This window comes from Mercenaria mercenaria, chromosome 11 (genome assembly GCF_021730395.1).
Source record: "Mercenaria mercenaria strain notata chromosome 11, MADL_Memer_1, whole genome shotgun sequence".
Classification (NCBI taxonomy): Eukaryota; Metazoa; Mollusca; class Bivalvia; order Venerida; family Veneridae; genus Mercenaria; species Mercenaria mercenaria.
In genome coordinates this window covers 56,655,413-56,675,285 of record NC_069371.1, presented here as the reverse complement: position 1 = coordinate 56,675,285, position 19,873 = coordinate 56,655,413, and the positions used below count along the sequence as shown (strand labels likewise).

Here is a 19,873-nt window from a genome sequence, read left to right as displayed (position 1 = left end):
GGGCGAGTAGGATAGCTCTCCTTATACTTCGTATAGTCGAGCTAAAAATGGTACTAGTAGCTTCCTCGCTTGGCGCTCAGCATTAAGAGGGTAGTGCTAGGACTGGTCAGCCCGGTGTCAGTATAATGTGACTGGGTGGGGTATCATGTCACGTGTCTACAGTGTGTGTGTTCGGGTTTAACGTTTTTAACCGTAGACACGTGGCATGATACCCCACCCAGTCACATTATACTGACACCAGGCTGACCAGTCCTAGCACTATCCTCTTAATGCTGAGCACCAAGCGAGGAAGCTACTAGTACCTTTTTTTACATCTTTGGTATGACGCGGCCGGGGATCAAACCCACGACCTCCCGCACTCGAAGCGGACACTCTACCTCTAGGCTACCGAGGCGGTGTCTACGGCATGATATTCCAGTAAGGCAGCACTATAAAGTTGGGCATTGTGCTCACTGCTACAAGTAGACACCGTCGTTTCTATGACTGAAAAAGTTCAGCAATGAATATACTAACCGCCTGTACACGATGTTTATTGAATGAACTTCAATTTATTTCGATATATATTATGGAAAGTACAATTAAAATCCTCGAAATTACATTTCATGTAGAAAATAGTGCTTAAAGACAAAATCAACGCTAAGGTCCAGAGGTTGGATTTACTTGCAGTTGGCAGGGATGTATATAACTTGATAACTTTGTTTAACTTTGTTTTTTAGCAGGTTACGGGGAGCATCTCCTTGATGTACTTTGTATGTGTATAACAAGCAAAGCGCGTATTGCCTGAGGTGATGGTCTATATCATGCTTTATCTTTTGGACAAACAATTGCGGGAGATTTTGTTTAGATAACAATAGGGAATAGCGGACAATTTATCACACCATTGTATTATATGAAATGACTGTAATAAACTTTGAACATTTTATCAGCTATTAAATGTAATAAGAACTAGAAAATGCTTTTGTAAAAAAGCGCATGTCTCTCCCAATGCAAAGTCCTATAGGCAAGAAGTCAATAGGGGTCAGGAGCGAAAGTCAAAGAGACACTGATGGTTGGCTGCAATAGGGATCATCTACTTGGCATGTCCAGTCATCCCGCTAAATTTCAACACTCGTGGCCTAGTGGTTCTCAAGTCACTGTTCAGGCTCCTGTGACCTTGACCTTTGATCAAGTGACCTCAAAATAAATCGGGGTCATCTACTCTGCATGTCCAATCATCCTATTAAGTTTCAACATTGTAGGTCAAGTGGTTCTCAAGTTATTTCCAAAAAATGATTTTACATGAACAGGCCACTGTGACCTTGACCTTTAATAGACTGACCCCAAAATCAATAGGGGTCATCTACTCTGCATGTTCAATCATCCTATGAAGTTTCAACATTCTGGGTCAAGTGGTTCTCAAGTTATTGATCGGAACTGGTTATCAATGTTCAGGCCCCTGTAACCTTGACCTTTAACAGAATGGTTTTCCATGTTCAGGCCCCTGTGGCCTTGACCTTTAACAGAGTGACCCTAAAAGTGTTAGGGTTCATCTACTTTGCATGACCAATCATCCTACGAAGTTTCATCATTCTGGGTCAAGTGGTTCTCAAGTTACTGACCGGAAATGGTTTTCAATGTTCGGGCCCCTGTGATTGGACCTTTCACAGGGTGACCCCAAAATCGTTAGGGGTCATCTACTCTTTATCATCAATCATCCTATTAAGTTTCAACATTCTGGGTCAAGTGGTTCTCAAGTTACTAATCGGAAATGGTTTTCAATGTTCAGGCCCCTGTGACCTTGACCTTTAATGGAGTGACCCCAAAATCGATAGGGGTCATCTACTTTGCATGTACAATCATCCTATGAAGTTTCAACATTCTGGCTCAGGTGGTTCTCTAGTTATTGATTGGAAATGGTTTTCAATGTTCAGGCCCCTGTGACCTTGACCTTTGACGGAGTGACCCCAAAATCAATAGGGGTCATCTACTCTTCATGATCAATCATCCTATGAAGTTTAAACATTCTGGGTCAAGTGGTTCTCTAGTTATTGATCGGAAATGGTTTTCAATGTTCAGGCCCCTGTTACCTTGACCTTTGACGGAGTGACCCCAAAATCAATAGGGGTCATCTACTCTTCATGACCAATCATCCTATGAAGTTTCAATATTCTGGGTCAAGTGATTCTCTAGTTATTGATCGGAACTGGTTTTCAATGTTCAGGCCCCTGGGACCTTGACCTTTGATGGAGTGACTCCAAAAACAATAGGGGTCGTCTACTCCAGCAGCCCTACAACCCTATGAAGTTTGAAGGTTCTAGGTCAAATGGTTCTCCAGTTATTGCTCGGAAATGAAGTGTAACGTACGGACGGACAGGGCAAAAACAATATGTCTCCTGGGGGACTTACACTGTCAAGAGGTAACAGATCTGATTGAAAAATTCATAAGGTATACTTATAACGATCTGTCTGCTTTCTAGCTTGACTTTCTATGTCTGCTATTTATTTAGTTTAGCAATAGTGTTTTCTGTGCTTGAAATATTTACAACAAGAGCTGTCTCCGTAGGATGACACATGCCCCCAATGGCACTTTGAATGAATAGTTATGGCCGATGTTAGAGTTTAGGACCTTTGACCTACGGAGCTGGGTCTTGCGCGCGACACATCGTCTTACTGTGTCACACATTCATGCATAGTTATTTTAAAATCCATACATGAATGACAAAGATATGGACCGGACATGCCCATCAATGCACTATCATGAAAAATGATCTTTAACGTCTAAGTGTGACCTTGACCTTTGAGCTACGGACCTGGGTCTTGCGTGTGACACGTCGTCTTACTGTGGTACACATTCATGCCAAGTTATTTGAAAATCCATCCATCGATGACAAAGATATGGACCGGACAAGCCCATCAATGCACTATCCTTTAACATCTAAGTGTGACCTTGACCTTTGAGCTACGAACCTGGGTCTTGCGCAGGACACGTCGTCTTACTGTGGTACACATTAATGCTAAGTTATTTGAAAATCCATCCATCGATGACAAAGATATGGACCGGACACGCCCATCAATGCACTATCCTTTAACATCTAAGTGTGACCTTGACCTTTGAGCTACGGACCTGGGTCTTGCGTACTGCACGTCGTCTTACTGTGGTACACATTCATGCCAAGTTATTTGAAAATCCATCCATCGATGACAAAGATATGGACCGGACACGCCCATCAATGCACTATCCTTTAACTTCTAAGTGTGACCTTGACCTTTGAGCTACGGACCTGGGTCTTGCGCATTGCATGTCGTCTTACTGTGGTACACATTCATGCCAAGTTATTTGAAAATCCATCCATCGATGACAAAGATATGGACCGGACACGAAAATTGCGGACAGACCGACAGACTGACAGACAGACGGTTCAAAAACTATATGCCTCCCTTCGGGGGCATAAAAATGAATAAAGCTGTAGATATGTAAGGTTTAGGAAACACATGCAATAAGTGTCAAATATTTATGTAAAAATTTATTTGCTGACATCCTGTACGTTTTTTTTTCAATTTTAAACACTTTCCCACCTGTGACCAAGTGCCATATTTTGCAGCATACGTATATAATAATTATTTACAAAGGCATGTGAACTATTTTGTTGCATTACTGGGGGGAAAGATGTTTAAAATGTAAAAATGATTTACGTTCATATTTTAATAGAAAAGAGAATGAGAAATGTCTACAAAGGCGTCTTTTTTGTTCATAAACTTGTAAAATGAAGTCGCATTTATCAAGAAATGGTCTTCAACTATCGTAACTATGCAATTTCAGAAATCTATCCCTATGTCAATTTTTCCTTAATCGGATAGGCAATCTTAATAGGAAAATGTCTGAGGTCCTTTCTATTTTATGCTAAATGTTGACACAGAGGCGATCACAAAAGCTCACCTTGAGCACTTGTAAGGTGTGTTGGAAAAATGGAAAGTGACACGAAACACAGTATGGCTGTGATGGATGTGGAGTGAATCTTTGTTTTGAGTGCTATAAGCCATACCACCTTGAAAAATTTCCGGAGCGATTTGGGAAATAGTGCTCAAAATCAGTGTGTAAATCAATTACATCTCTGAACATCAGGAGGGCTTGTAATTCATTTATGAAATATTAAATGAAATAAACATAAACATCTATAAATTAACTGCACTAACCTCTATTTACAACAGCATCTGTGTATAGCGTCATGCATTACCTGTCATGCAACAAGCATGACATTTGATGTAAATATTTGTTATTATAAATTATATCAATTATTTAACATTTCTACATTTCAAATAATCCAAAATAATTACTGGCCCTCTTGAAAGTGTGTTAAATTAAAAGACATATCATTCAGACTGTAGGATCATTCTTACACACCTACCTTTGACAGGTAAAGGGTCATTGTACACAACTTTCCCATTATTGTCTTCAGGATTTAACATCAACATGACTCTAACAGATCCCCGACCTATCCTGTCTTCCTCTAATCTTGCCTCATAATTTGCTCTTTCAACTTGCTGTTTCTTCAGGGCAATCACATTTATGATGTCATAAATTTCTGGGTTATGCTTCTTCTGCAAGATTAAGAATATTGATTTTTTACACATTAATTTCACAATGTACTGTTTGAAAAATTCTTATATTCTTTGATGTACTATATAAGGCTTTGAATTCACTAGTTCTCTTTTTTCCCTATTTTTCCCAAATGGGCTCGTTTATGTTTTTTTAATTTTGCGCATTTTCATAAAACACGAAATGATATTTTTGTGGAAGTTTTTTTTTTCTATAGAGTATACTTATTGCGTTTCTGATTGTCCTCTTTTTTTTTTTCACATGTTTTGAAAACTGCGCCACCATATTTTTAATAAAATTTTGTTGGGTTTAACATCGCACCAACACAATTATAGATCATATGGCAACTTTCCAGCTTTGATGGTATTGGAAGACCCCAGGTGCCACTCCATGCATTATTTCATCATAAGCGGGCACCTGGGTAGAACCATTGCCCTTCCATAAGCCAGCTTCCCCACATGAAGGAGTCAACACCCAAAGTGAGGTTCAAACCCACATCGGTGAGGGGCAAGTGATTTGAAGTCAGCCACATTAACCACATGGCCACAGAGGCCCCTGTGCCACCATAATCGGATATAAATAAGGTAATCATAAACAACTGATTTGTTCACAACACAGGGGATTAATGTATATATCAACCTTCCAAAATAGATAATTTCAATGTATATAGAGTTGCGTAACCTTTACGTTATTGCGCCAAGTGTAGGCTGCATTTCATTTCGTTGATATTGATTTTATTATTTCTCGAGAATTACTATACATATATATGTGGAAGTTGTTTTGAGTGTGTATTAGTTGAATATGAGGAGACTGATTAAATAGTTTTGTGAAATATTGTGAAATATTTCAATTTATTTGTGCCTTTTTTCAGAATTACGTTGAATTTTTTAATCGATTTCTCTTCACACACAATGACTGACCAATTATCACTTGTAGCTATTCGTGTCAAACATCAATACAATAGGCATGAACTACTTGATATTGGAAAGTATGCACGGAGGAAATCTCGGCCATATTTTACTCTTCTAACTATAATAAAGAAATGTGGAAATTCCACGAAAACCAGGTTTTCAATTGCATCATGCCAACAGGTTCTTTAAAAATAATGGTCATATTCTATTAAACGTAAATTTTTTATTACAACTACGACCATATTTTTCTATTTTTAGTTACCCAATGGCATGGCATTAAAATGACCTTCCTGTCACAAAAAAAAAAATTTGGATCTCAGTGAGTTTTAAACTGACACCCTTCCATTCCAAAGCATAAAAATCTTTGTTTGTTTGTTTCTCAACAGTATTTCAGTCATGTAACGCCAGGCAGTTAACCTTACCAGTGTTCCTGGATTCTGTACCAGAACAAACCTGTTCTCCACAAGTAACTGCCAACTTCCCAAAATGAATCAGTAGTGAAGGACTAATGATTTCAGACACAATGTCGTTTATCAAATAGTTACGGAGAACATACGCCCCGCCCGGAGATCGAACTCACGACCCCGCGATCCGTAGACCAACACTCTACCTACTGAGCTAAGCGGGTGGGCTACTTTTTTTCATTTCAAATATGACCCCATTTTTCTATTTTTAGCTACACTGACCTTGACCCTGATCTGAGCGACCTCAAATACATTCCCAAACTTTTGTGTTTGATAAAAGCTACCTACACACCAATTATACTGACAATAAGTGTACCCAAACTAAAGATATTGAGTGAAAACCATTATTCTATTTTTAGTAACAGTGACCCCAAATATCATTCAAAGCTAATTTTTTAGATAAGCTTGCTGTACACAAAGTTTGGTGGCAGTAACTAAGTCCAAACTAAAATTATAAAGCAGAAACCACCTTTTTGATGGTCACACTAAGAAAAAATCTATTTTTAGAGAAAATTTTTTTAGTAACTGTGACCTTGACCAAAAAACAAAAAACTGAAAAAAAAAAAGAAAAAAATATTATTTTTTTTTATCTCAACAGGAGATTTGAACCGACGCCCTTCCGTCCCATTGACTAAAAAGTAGCTTTTGGCCCAACACTCTAGACCACTGCGCCACAGTGGAATTTTCTAAGTGTGAAAATTAAATAAGTTATCCTGACCTTGAACTTGACCCAATGACCCTATATACAATCCCAACCTTGGTTTTTCTATAAGCTACCTATAGGCCAAGTTTAATTTCAATACATCAATGAAAACTGAAGTTATTGTGCGGAAACAAATTTTTCTATTTTTAGCAACAGCGACCTTGACCTTGACTAAAACGACCCCAAATGCAATCCCAAGCTTCATCTCCTTATCATCTATCTACAGGCCAAGTTTTGTGTCTATAACTTTTTCCAAACTAAAGTTATTGTGCAGAAACAAAGTTTGACGCCCGCCGCACGACGACATACCCCAATCTAATAACTGTTTTCTACAAAAACCTAGTTAAAAACAGTTAGGTATTCTGAAATACAGAGGTACAAAAGAGGGTAAATATAGAATTAAGACAATATGGAATGTCAAAGTTTGGCCAAGATAACCAAACATCTACTAGGAGACAATCATGATGCTGCCCATCCCCCCAACTCATCCTCAAAGGAACTTGCACAGAAGTTTATTGACTTTTTCATGGAGAAAATTGAAAACATTAGGAATGATATTATTTTGCATAGCCAAACTGATTGTGATTCAGCAGACTTGCATTGTTCAGAACACCAGGAAGTAGCAAACTGTCTTATTAATTTAGCTCCTGCAGTGACAGAAGAGGTAAAACAAATCATACAAAAATCTCAAAACAAATCCTGTGAACTTGACCCTTTACCAACATGGCTTTTGAAGAAATGTCTTGATGAGCTCTTGTCATTGATAACAAACATCATAAACACAAAGAGTTTTTAAACTAAGACCCCTGCTTAAGAAACCAGGTACTGAACCAAATATTCTCAAAAACTACAGACCTCTGCTTAATCTCTCGTTCATTTCAAAAATCTTAGAGAAGGTAGTAGATGGGCCTCTTGAGCGGCACTTGAGTAAAACTAGAAGATGCTTTTGTAGAAAAGCGCATGTCTCCCCCAATGCATAGTCATATAGGCAAGAAGTCAATAGGGGACAGGAGCGAAAGTCAAAGTTACAATGAAAGTTGACTGCAATAGGTATCATCTGCTTGGCATGTCCAATCATCCCACTAAGTTTCAACATTCCGGGCCTAGTGGTTCTCAAGTTATGAATTGGAAATGGTTTTCCATGTTCAGGCCCCTGTGACCTTGACCTCTGATCAAGTACCCCCAAAATCAGTACGGGTCATTTACTCTGCATGTCCAATCATCTATTAAGTTTCAACATTCTGGGTCAAATGGCGCTGAAGTTATTGATTGGAAAGGGTTTTCTATGTTCAGGCATCTGTGACCTGGTCCCGGTGAACTTGACTTTTGATCAATTGACCCAAAAAAGCAATAGGGGTCAACTACTCTACATGTTTAATCATCCTATGAAGTATCAACATTATGGGTCAAGTGGCTCTGAAGTTATTGATCTGAAATGGTTTTTAACAATCAGGCCCCTGTGACCTTGACCTTTGATGTAGTGACCCCAGAAACGATAGGTGTCATCTACTCTGTCAGTCATTTGAAGTTTGAAGGTTTTAGGTCAAATGGTTCTCAAGTTATTGATCGGAAACGGATTTCCATGTCCTCAAGGTATTGATCGGAAATGGTTTTCCATGTTCAGGCCCCTGTGGCCTTGACCTTTGATGAAGTGACCCCAGAAACAACAGGGTCATCTACTCCATTAACCCTGCCACCCTATGAAGTTTGAAGGTTCAAGGCGAAATGGTTTTCCAGTTATTGATCGGAAATGAAGTGTGACAGACGGACAGGGCAAAACAATACTCTCCCCAAAAGGTGGGGAGAAATAAATAAGCTACATGAGGGACAGCAGTCTGCATACAGAAAGTTTTATCTGAGTCGGCTTTGATAGAGGTACAGAATGTCATCCTCACATCTCTTGACCAAAATTCTGTAACAGTCCTCATGCTACTCGATCTTTCTGCAGGTTTTGACACAACTGACCACCAAACACTGTTACATTGACTCAAACATCATTTTGGAGTCACTGACAAAGCACTCATCATATCTTAGTGACCTGTCAAAACTGTGCGCTGATGGTACATCAAAGCAAAACTCCAAGTACACTGATGATGTCTACTGTAAGTGTATTAATATTAACGGAGTACTAATTTTCGCGCTATTAGCGGGATCGGGCATGCGCTAATTCATGTCTAGTGGTAATATTAGACTGAAATGAAAGGCTTAAAATTTAGTGATATTTATAGTATTGAAAATACCGTAATCACAATGCAACAGAACACAGAGAAATATATACTAATTGTGTAAATACGACAATAACTGCATTCCAAACTATTATTCCGCAGATTTTTTTGAATAGAATAATTTAACCTGTTTAAATATAGTACAAAAGTCATCTATTTTTGTAAATTAAGCTGTATTTTTTTTCCTTCGCCATTGTCCATAAACATGGTAAATAACACCTTTGGAGTAGATCGCCAGTTTGTCCGGTCGCGCTAATAACATGTGTCACTATAACATTATACTGCTTTGAAAACCAAGTACAAATTTGAAAACAAACAATTATTACCATTCAGCACTGTGTACATGTACAAATTTACAGTATACAGATTAACACTAATCTAAACGAATGTAGATTTTATGTCATACTGTAGACCTATGCATTTTTATGTGCGTGCCTGGTCGATTTCATTTCGAATACCATTCAGCCACCAACTATTTATTTATATATATTTGGCTATTTTAGCGCTGGTGATAAAGCGCTAATACAAGTACGCGCTAATAAGTCGAAACTACTCAATTCAAGGCATTTGCGCTAAAATTTAGCTGCACTAATATAAGTACATTTACAGTATGTGAAGGTTGGCGACTCTGTGATAAAATCCACAAAATATGTTAGGAATCTTGGTGCAGTTTTTGACAACATTACGGATATGGAACAACAAGACTTAGTGAACTCTGAGTGCCGGAATGTGACACTGTGACATTCCTAAACTCTGTGTGCCGGGATGTGACACTGTGACATTCCTCAACTCTGTGTGCTGGGATGTGACACTATGACATTCCTTCAGGCAATTACATTAAGTATACAACATGCATTCATTGTTATAAACTATTTTTAGAGCATACCTGTCTAAAATATTCTGATAAGTCCTTTGCCTGATCATAAATTGCTGGGGGATGCTGATTTGATCCAAACTAGAATATGTCTGCTGGACACAGGGTGTGCCCCCCACTGGTACATTTGTCACAAATATGAGGCAATAAGTCAAATGTTTGCAGTCTTAAGGGGGTAATATAGCCTAAACTATCATTTTATGAAAAGGATTCAGTATTCTAGGCCATATACTTTTTTGAGCTATGAACATCACAAACAAAAAATCCACTACTTTGGCTATTTCAAGGGCCGTAACTCTGTAATAAGCACTAAAATTCTCAAGAAGAATGCCAAGTGTGCACGGTAACATCGTGATAAAGACTTGAACAAGGTTTCATGAATTTACATCATATACTTTTTGAGTTAGGCACATTATTAGGTGAAAATATGCATTTCTGACTATTTCAGGGGCCATAACTTACAAAAAAGGGGTGGAGCCTGCCAAAAAATACGAGGTGCACAAGTTTATATCATGATAAAGACTCCTGCAAGTTTTCATCCATTTATATCATATACTTTTTGAGCTAGATGCATCACAAGGTGAAAAAGTGCATTTTTAACTATTATAGGGGCCATAACTCTGGAAATAGGGGGCAGACCCAGTGAAAAATAGGAGGTGCGCAAGTTCATATCATGATAAGACTCATGCAAAGTTTAATCAATTCTAATTAAATATTTTTTTAGCTAGGCGCGTCACAAGGTGAAAATGTGTATTTTTTACTATTTCAGGGGCCATAACTCTGAAAATAAGGGCGAAGCCAGATGAAAAATAGGATGTGCCCAAGTTCATATCATGATTAAGACTCATGCAAGGTTTCATGAATCTATATCAAATACTTTTTGAGCTAGGTGTGTCACAAGGTGAAAATGTGCATTCTCAACTATTTCTGGGATCATAACTCAAGTAATAGGGGGCGGAGCCTGACGAAAAATAAGAGGTTGCGCAAGTTTATATTATGATAAAGACTCATGCAAGGTTTCATCAATTTAAATCAAATGTTTTTTGAGCTAGGCTCGTCACGAACTTCGGACGGACGCACGGATGCACACTTACATACAAAACCTTAACCAAATCGGGACGCGGACGACCACGCATGGGCGAGTCCAATAGCTCTACTGTTCTATGAATAGTCGGGCTAAAAATGCAAGTCTTTTTTAACCTGATTAATGTTCATACATGACTTTGGAGACTGCATATCAAAGTATAGATATTGTGTTTGTTACCTTTATATTTTATCTAATATATGTCCCTCAATGCTTTTTTTTTTTCAAAAAGTAAAATACTGTTATATTATAACTTCTTTATAAACATATATTAACGTTGACTGTCAAAATAGGCAAAATCATTTTCAAAAGTTAAAGAGTAAAAGCCTTAGTTTATTCATAAAGTTTTAATTTGGCAATGTAGGGTATTTTTCACATTCTTTACTTCTTTTTCCTTTTTAGTTCCTCCATTTCTTGTAATTGTTCTTCATAATACCTCAATTTTGTTTGCTCTTGTTTGTACCCTTTAAAACTTACACATTGTAAGCATTTTCATTGTCCTTAGGATAGTCTCCTAAACACTGTATATTGATATGAGCTTTTACTTATTTATATACAAGTCCATGCTATATTAAAGTCATTGAATCAACTCAGCTTTTAAGTGTTAACTTTGAAACCATGGTGGGGGCCAATGATAAGGTTACAAACGTAGCATAAACCAGTTTAAAACTAGAGATGCTTTTGAGAAAAGCGCATGTCTCCCACAACTGCAACATTGAAAAATGTCTAGTTTCTCTTGATGACTTTGATGAATGGACCCCATTGAAAAATGTCTAGTTTTTCTCGATGGCTGTTTAATCCAATCAGTAATTCAAGGGCCATAATTCAAAAGTGCCTGGGAGGATTTGGCTAGTAATAACTTGACCGAGGTCTCATGGTCAAACAAATTTGTTCAAGTTTGGTGAAGATCAGATGAGAAATGTTTGACAAGAGTGCGGACAAGCTTGAAAAATGTCTAGTTTCTCTCGATGGCTGTGATGAGTGGATCCAATCAGTAATTCAAGGGCCATAATACAAAAGTGCCTGGGCCGATTTGGCTAGTTATCGAACATGGCTGAGGTCTCATGGTCAAACACATTTTATTCAAGTTTGTTGAAGATCAGATGAGAAATGTTTGACAAGAGTGCGGACAAGCTTGAAAAATGTCTAGTTTCTCTCGATGGCTGTGATGAGTGGATCCAATCAGTAATTCAAGGGCCAAAATACAAAAGTGCCTGGGCCAATTTGGCTAGTTATCGAACCTGGCCGAGGTCTCATGGTCAAACACATTTTGTTCAAGTTTGGTGAAGATCAGATGGGAAATGTTTGACTTAGAGTGCAGACAAGCTTGAAAAATGTCTAGTTTCTCTCGATGGCTGTGATGAGTGGATCCAATCAGTAATTCAAGGGCCATAATTCAAAAGTGCCTGGGCGGATCTGGCTAGTTATCGAACTTGGCTGAGGTCTCATGGTCAAACACATTTTGTTCAAGTTTGGTGAAGATCAGAATGATGAGAAATGTTCGACTTAGAGTGCGGACAAGCTTTGTGACAGACAGACAGACACACACACAGACTGGAGTAAATCAATATGTCTCCCACACCACTGTGTGGTGGGAGACATAATTAACCTGTGGTGTGTTTGGAACTGACATTTACAGGATGATGTCTGGCTGTGTTCCTTTCATTGTTCATTTTGCCCTCATTTGTCTATAATTTTTACTTCATTTATATCTTGAAGATATGTTTATGTATACAAATCAATACATACTGTTATGGGGTTGTGGTTTGATTGGATTGCCTTTTCTGAACCCTACTTTTTTGTTAGGTATTAATCTTTCTTTTTTCCAATTCCCAAGTGAGAATTATGTGCCATTTGTCTCACTAATTACGTTATCCCCAAAGGAGCAAACACAATGTAATTTTTCACCATCTATAGTCTGTAATATCCTACCTTCTCAAGTTAGTCAAGATGATTCATCACAACAGTACCCTATGCTTGCCTTAGTTTGATCTGGAAAACCAATAACATCTAAGATTTTGCAAACATATTTTCTGCACAGTTTTCATCCAGTGTTTTGTGGTTGCCAGCCATTCTGTACTTTCAGTACTTTGATTAGTAATAACATTCATTTTTTGTTTTAAAACAATAACATAAAAAGGAAAATACCAATTTAAGATTATACTTACAAAGTAATTAAGTTTATGTGGGAAGCCAATTATATGCTTCACAATAATTTTGTGTGAACCTTTATTATTACACAGCTTACAAACGTATCTTGGTGGTGTTTTTGGCACGTAACTTCTGATTTCATATATATCATCAAGACCTGAAATGAATACTTTCTAAATTAGTCATGTTTCAATATCCTTCACCAAATGCATCATCATTACAGCAAAACTTAATCTAAAATAATAATGTGGATTTGGTGTTCAATTTTTGTATCTAGCTGTTAAAGGCACTTAATCACTGTCAGCATGAACAATTAAGAGTTTCTTCATTGGCAGATGGTGACCAAATGTTGCAAGTTTTAAAGCAATGGCTTTGATAGTTTCGGAGAAAAGTTGACCTAAACATAAAATTTAACCAAGAAATCTGATTTTCTAATCCAAAGGGGGCCATAATTCTTGCAAAAAGCAGGATGGAGTTACATTTCTTGCTGTACAGTGCCAGCTACTGATGGTGAACAAGTGCTGCAAGTTTAAAAGCATTAGCTTTGACATTTAAGGAGAAAGCTGACCTACACATAAAACTTAACCAGGCAATGCTGACGCCAACGCCGGCGCATATCAAGGGATGACAATAACTCATAATTTTTATTAAAAAAATCAGATGAGCTAACAAGAGGGCCAAGATGGCCCTAGGTCGCTCACCTGAGAAACACACCATAACAGTGTAAACATGTTTGACCTTGTGATTTCATGGAAAAAAATATTCTTGACCAATTATCATTAAAATTGGAGCAAAAATCTTAAGTATAAACAAGTACTTTTTTTTATTTGAACTAGTTTTTGACCCCAGATGACCCATATTCGAACTTGACCTAGATTTCATCAAAGCTATCATTCTGACCAAATTACATGAAGATCAATTAAAAAATACAGCCTCTATCGCATATGCAAGGTTTTTCTTTGATTTGACCTAGTGACCTAGTTTTTGACCCCAGACTACCCATATTCGCATTTGACCTAGATTTCATCAAGGCAACCATTCTGACCAAATTTTATGAAAATCCAGTGTAAAATGTAGCCCCTATTGCATACATATGGTTTTTTCTTGATTTGACTTTTGACCTACTGACCTCAAAATATATAGGGGTCATCTACTGGTCATGACCAACCTCCCTATCAAGTTTCATGAACCTAGGCCCAAGTCTTCTCAAGAAATTGTCTGCACTCAAGAAATTGTCTGCAAACGGCTTAAATGTTCCAAGTCACTATAACCTTGACCTCTGACCTACTGACCTCAAAATCAATAGGGGTCATCTGCTGGTCATGATGGTATTATCTTTCATGACCCCTGGCCCAAGCGTTCTCAAGTTGTCGTCCAGAAACTGTTTATTTTTATTTTTTTTGTTTTTGGATTTAACGTTGCACTGACACACAATAGGTCATATGGCGACTTTCCAGCTTTAATGGTGGAGGAAGACCCCAGGTGCCACTCCGTGCATTGTTTCATCACGAGCGGGCACCTGGGTAGAACCACCGACCTTCCGTAAGCCGGCTGGATGGCTTCCTCACATAAAGAATTCAACGCCCCGAGTGAGGCTCGAACCCACATCGTATGAGGGGCAGTGATTCAAAGTCAGCGACCTTAACCATTCGGCCACAGAGGCCCCAGAAACTGTTTAACTGTTCCTGGCCAATGTGACCTTGAACTTTGACCTTATGACCTCAAAATCAATAAGGGTCTTCTGCTAGTCATGACCAATGTCCCTATCAATTTTCCTGATCCTAGGCCAAAGCATTCTTGAGTTATCGCCCGGAAACCGTTTTACAGTTCCTGTCACTGTGACCTTGACCTTTGACCTACTGATCTCGAAATCAATAAGGGTCATCTGCTGGTGATGACCAACCTCCCTATCAACTTTCACGATCCTAGGTCCAAGCAATCTTGAGTTATCTTCCGGAAATCATTTAACTGTTCCGGGTCACTATGACCTTGACTTTTGACATAATGACCTCAAAATCAATAGAAGTCATCTCCTGGTCATGTCCAACCTCCCTATCAACTTCATGATCCTAGGCCCAAGCGTTCTTGAGTTATCATCCGGAAACCATTTAACTGTTCAGGGCCACTGTGACCTTGACCTTTGACATTCAGATCTCAAAATCAATAGGGGTCATTTGTTGGTGATGACCAACCTTCCTATCAACTTTCATGATCCTAGGCCCAAGCATTCTTGAGTTATCATCCGGAAATGGATTGGTCTAAATTCCGACCGACCGACATCTGCAAAACAATATACCCTCCTTCTTCGAAGGGGGGCATAAAAAATAAGTTTCAAGCTATATGCCTTTAAATGATACTTGCATGCATAACTTTAACTAACAAGGCAGTCTGAAAGACAGCTAAATCCCCCTCCACTGTTATCGGATAGTGAAAGGATAAACCTTTGACCTTTAGCTGTGACCTTGACCTTGAACTGATATGGCTGACTTATGAATTCTGCACAACGTCTTGATGAGGTGATCATTTGAACCAAGTTTTATGAAAATCTTTCAAGGGGTTTAGAAGATACAGAGCTCAAACCTTTGACCTTGAGTTGTGACCTTGGCCTTGAGTTGACATGGCCGACTCATGAGCTCTTGATGAGGTGATCATTTGACCAAAGTTTGATGAAAATCCTTCAAGGGGTTTAGGAGATACAGAGTGGACACAAAATGGAAGGCTAAAACCTTTGACCCCAAGCTGTGACCTTGACCTTGAGCCAAGATACTGCACATCGTTTTGATAAGGTGATTGTTTGGCCCAAGTTTTATAAAATTCATTGAAGGGGTTTAGGAGATATAAAGCGGACACGAAATGGAAAGCTAAAACCTTTGACCTTGAGTTGTGACCTTGACCTTGAGCCGGCATGGCTGACTCATGGGTTCTGCACATCGCCTTGATGAGGTGATCATTTGACCCCAGTTTGATGAAAATCCTTCAAGGGGTTTAGGAGATATAGAGCGGACACAAAATGGAAGGCTCAAACCTTTGACCCTCAGTTGTGACCTTGACCTTGAGCAGGCAAGGCTGACTCATGGGTTCTGCACATTGTCTTGATGAGGTGATTATTTGACCAAAGTTCGATGAAAATCCTTCAAGGGGTTTAGGAGATATAGAGTGGGCACAAAATGGAAGGCTCAAACCTATGACCCTCAGTTGTGACCTTGACCTTGAGCAAACATGGTTGACTCATGGGTTCTGCACATAGTCTTGATGAGGTGATCATTTGACCCAAGTTTTATAAAATTCCTTCAAGGGGTTTAGGAGATATATAGAGCGGACTCAAAATGGAAGCCTCAAACCTTTGACCTTGGTTGTGACCTTGACCTTGAGCCGACATGGCTGACTCGTAGGTTCTGCACATCGTCTTGATGAGGTAATCATTTGATCCAAGTTTCATGAAAATCGTTCAAGAGGTTTAGGAGATATGGAGCGGACACGAAAGTGTTATGGACAGACGGACGGAAGGACGGATGGAGACCATTTCTTTAACCCCCCACCACTTGTGGCGGGGGATTAATAAACAAGTGATAAAAGTCTCAAAGCCATATGTCAAACAGTTTACACAAAATATGAACTGGTATAAAAAACTTCACCAAGATTTGGACTGTATTTTGGTGCGTATAGGTCGCACTTTTTCTACCCATTCTGCTGCCTGAAAAAGTTCCTGCGACCTATACGACAGAACATTGCAAGCAGTTTTTTTTTCCGGGCCAATTTTCTGACCGTAGCTCTCGCAAAATTACGTGCATCTGTTACGAACAAACAAAATGGATAAAAAAATATCAATATCGGCAGCTTTTCAACCAATAGCGATTACTTTAAATAAAATATATCGTAAATAACCCATACAGACTTTTAAAATTACGAATGACTTTAATTCAAAGATGTTTTTGCAGTCTGAATTACGCTTGTTTCTACTTTCGTTTTACTGGACGCCATTGACATGTACTCCGGGTTGGATAAAATCCGAACAGATCCGTCCTCCATTCCAAACATTGTTTATACTAATTCTTAGCGTATTAAAAAACTTGAAAGATAATTTTTTACTTTTGATTTTTAAATAAAAGAAAAAAATCCAAAAAGAGATATTTTGTTAATCTTTTTTCTCAGAATCAAAAGAACGCGGTTAATTACATGACATGGAAAGATGTTATAATTGCTGTGCAAACAATTCACACTTAAACTTGCATGATAACAGAATGTAAACGCAAACCGTCTGCTGCCAATTAGTGTCAAAAAGCCGCTTTTCTTTGATGTAGTCTTTTACCGATACTACTGTTGGTACGAAACGGTTGGGAACGAAAATAAGACTGTCCGATTTCCACCAATCAGGTTCTGATAATAATTCAGCCCGCGGCATCAATATGGCCGCCGCCATAACTTTTGTGCCAGTAAATATTAAATATTGCTAGGGAAAAAATCCGAAAATTAACTGCGACTAATATACTAGAAGTTAAATTTTCCGACCATTTCCAGAGCAAAAATTAGATGCGGACTATACATTACCACGACCTATATACATCAAAATACGGTAAGTTAAAAGGGGCCATAATTTGGCCAAAATCCTTGATGGCGTTACAGTGAAACACCATTGGCTCAAGCATCGATGACTCGAGCACCCAGGCTCACTTGAGCGATTCATGTGGTCCCAGCCGATTTCCTTCCATTTTCTATGTAAAATTACCATGGCTGGGTCAAGCATCGATAACTCGATCACTTGAGCATTTAGACACCTAGTCCCTGTGTATTAATTTACTCTTTGTTGCTTTTGGCAAAGTCAAGCAGAAGTGTCAAAATTTTTCACACCTTGGGCGGTCAGAATGTATCAGTTAGTTTAAAATTTTCGCACGTCTTGAGAATTGCGAGGCCTATTCCACGACTATCTTAAATGTTTGTTTGTCAGTATATTTGATCTAATAATGAGATTAATTATCGATGAAAGATCGAAGAAAGATTTTATTGATCAAATACTATCAATTACCATTTGTTTTAGATTAAAGCAAAAATGTTATTACTTATAACACCTTTTTCTGTGGGATAGAGATAATTATGAGATCTTAATATTTTAATAAGCAAATCAAGGAAATACTAGAGATACTTTTGAGAAAAGCTCATGTCTCCCACAACTGCCTAATCATCTAAATAGTAAGTCAGTCTTTATATACTGTTTACTTAATCCACATGTGCATGTGCTTTCTTGACACCAAAAGGACGCCTATACTACTAGTATAGGCGCCGGTTTAGGGGTAAAACTGCCCAAGAAATCTGAGTGTTTTTGGTAAATCAAGGGCCATAATTCCGAAGTGCCTAGGCCGATTTGGCTAGTTATCAAACTTGGCCGAGCACTTATTGGCAGACACATTTTGTTGAAGTTTGGTGAAGATCGGATGAGAAATGTTCGATTTAGAGTGTGGACAAGCTTTGCGACAGACAGACACACAAACTGGAGTAAATCAATGTCTCCCACACCACGGTGTGGTGGGAGACATAAATATAGCTTTTTCATAAAATTGAGACGATAATTATGATGCGCACTTTTTGATAGTAAAGAAAAGAACACAAGTCTTAGTTGTTTCTTGTGCCATTTACAAATTACATATTGAAAGGTCTATCATAGTTAATGTTTGTAATCTTGTGGCAAGTGGCAGTGTGGAATACATGATCAGACTAACTTGTTTGTATATTAGGTTGCTTTTATGACATGTCCTTTCGGCAATTACAGTTAGGGATGGAAAATACACAGCTCAAAGCCTGAAGGCATGTCACCCCAGGCTGCAATAACAGACTGCATTTACATGATAATTAATGCTTCAAAAAACAACAAGAGGACCAAATGGTCCTAGGTCGCTCACCTTAGAACAGCTTGATCAAATTTAATGAATATCCTGCTTAAAATGTGACCCCTTTTGCACAGGCAAGGTATTTCTTTTATTGACCTAGATTTTGCCCAAACATGACCCATATTTAAAATCAACCCAGCTTTCATCAAGACAAACATTCTGATCAAATTTCATGAAGATCCGGTGTAAAATACAGTCCCCTATGTGCGTACACAAGGGTTTTTTTTATATTTTACTTGGAGAACCAGTTTTTGACCCAACATGACCCCTATTTGAACTCAACCTAAATTTCATCAAAACAAACATTTTGATCAAATTTCATGAACATCCTACCTAAAATATAACCCCTAATGCATTCAAAAAACTTTGATTTTACTGAGTGACCTAGTTCTTGACCCCAGATGACCCCTATTTGTACTCCACCTAAAAGAAATCAAGACAAACATTCTAATCAAATTTCATGAATATACAGTATAAAATGCAGCCACTATTGCATACACAAGGTTTTTCTTTGACCTGACTGGGTGACCTAGTGTTTGACTCCAGATGACCCATATTCAACCTTGACCTAGATTTCATCCAGAAAAACATTCTGATCAAATTTCATGTTTTCTTATTTTCCGAGAACAGTGTACCATTGGAACCAACTTCCCCCCAGTGTCGCCCAACTCCCTACCCTAGAGCAGTTCAGTGCTGCAGTTTGCAGCCTTGAACACGCCTCGCCCTAGTTATCCTGCAAACTCAAGTTTTAACCGTTTTATATCACCAAAGTTTTTTTTTTTTAGTTTCTTCCACTCTAAATTTTTATCATTATATTCTTTCTCTTTATGATTTTGACGCCCAAAACGTCTACGTTCCCGCAAGGGGTTTGACCTCTACGGAAGATAGATAGATCAAGTGTAAAATACAGTCCCTACTACATACACAAGGTTTTTCCTTAATATCACATAGCAACCTAATTTTTCACCCCAGATTACCCACATTCGAACTTGACCTAGATATC

The 19,873-nt window shown here is 38.3% G+C and overlaps 1 protein-coding gene across 2 annotated transcripts in view; it reads right to left on the bottom strand.

Moving 5' to 3' along the window:
• The window catches only part of LOC123532336 (uncharacterized), a 316,884-nt gene that overhangs the window by 92,250 nt on the left and 204,761 nt on the right, over positions 1–19,873 (bottom strand). For both annotated transcript variants that reach the window (XM_053517493.1, XM_045313748.2), the window contains exons 12-13: positions 13,006–13,145; positions 4,386–4,578 (exon numbers count right to left, since the gene is read on the bottom strand). In XM_053517493.1, the coding sequence (XP_053373468.1) occupies positions 4,386–4,578; positions 13,006–13,145 (333 nt within the window). The remainder of the gene's footprint in view (positions 1–4,385; positions 4,579–13,005; positions 13,146–19,873) is intronic.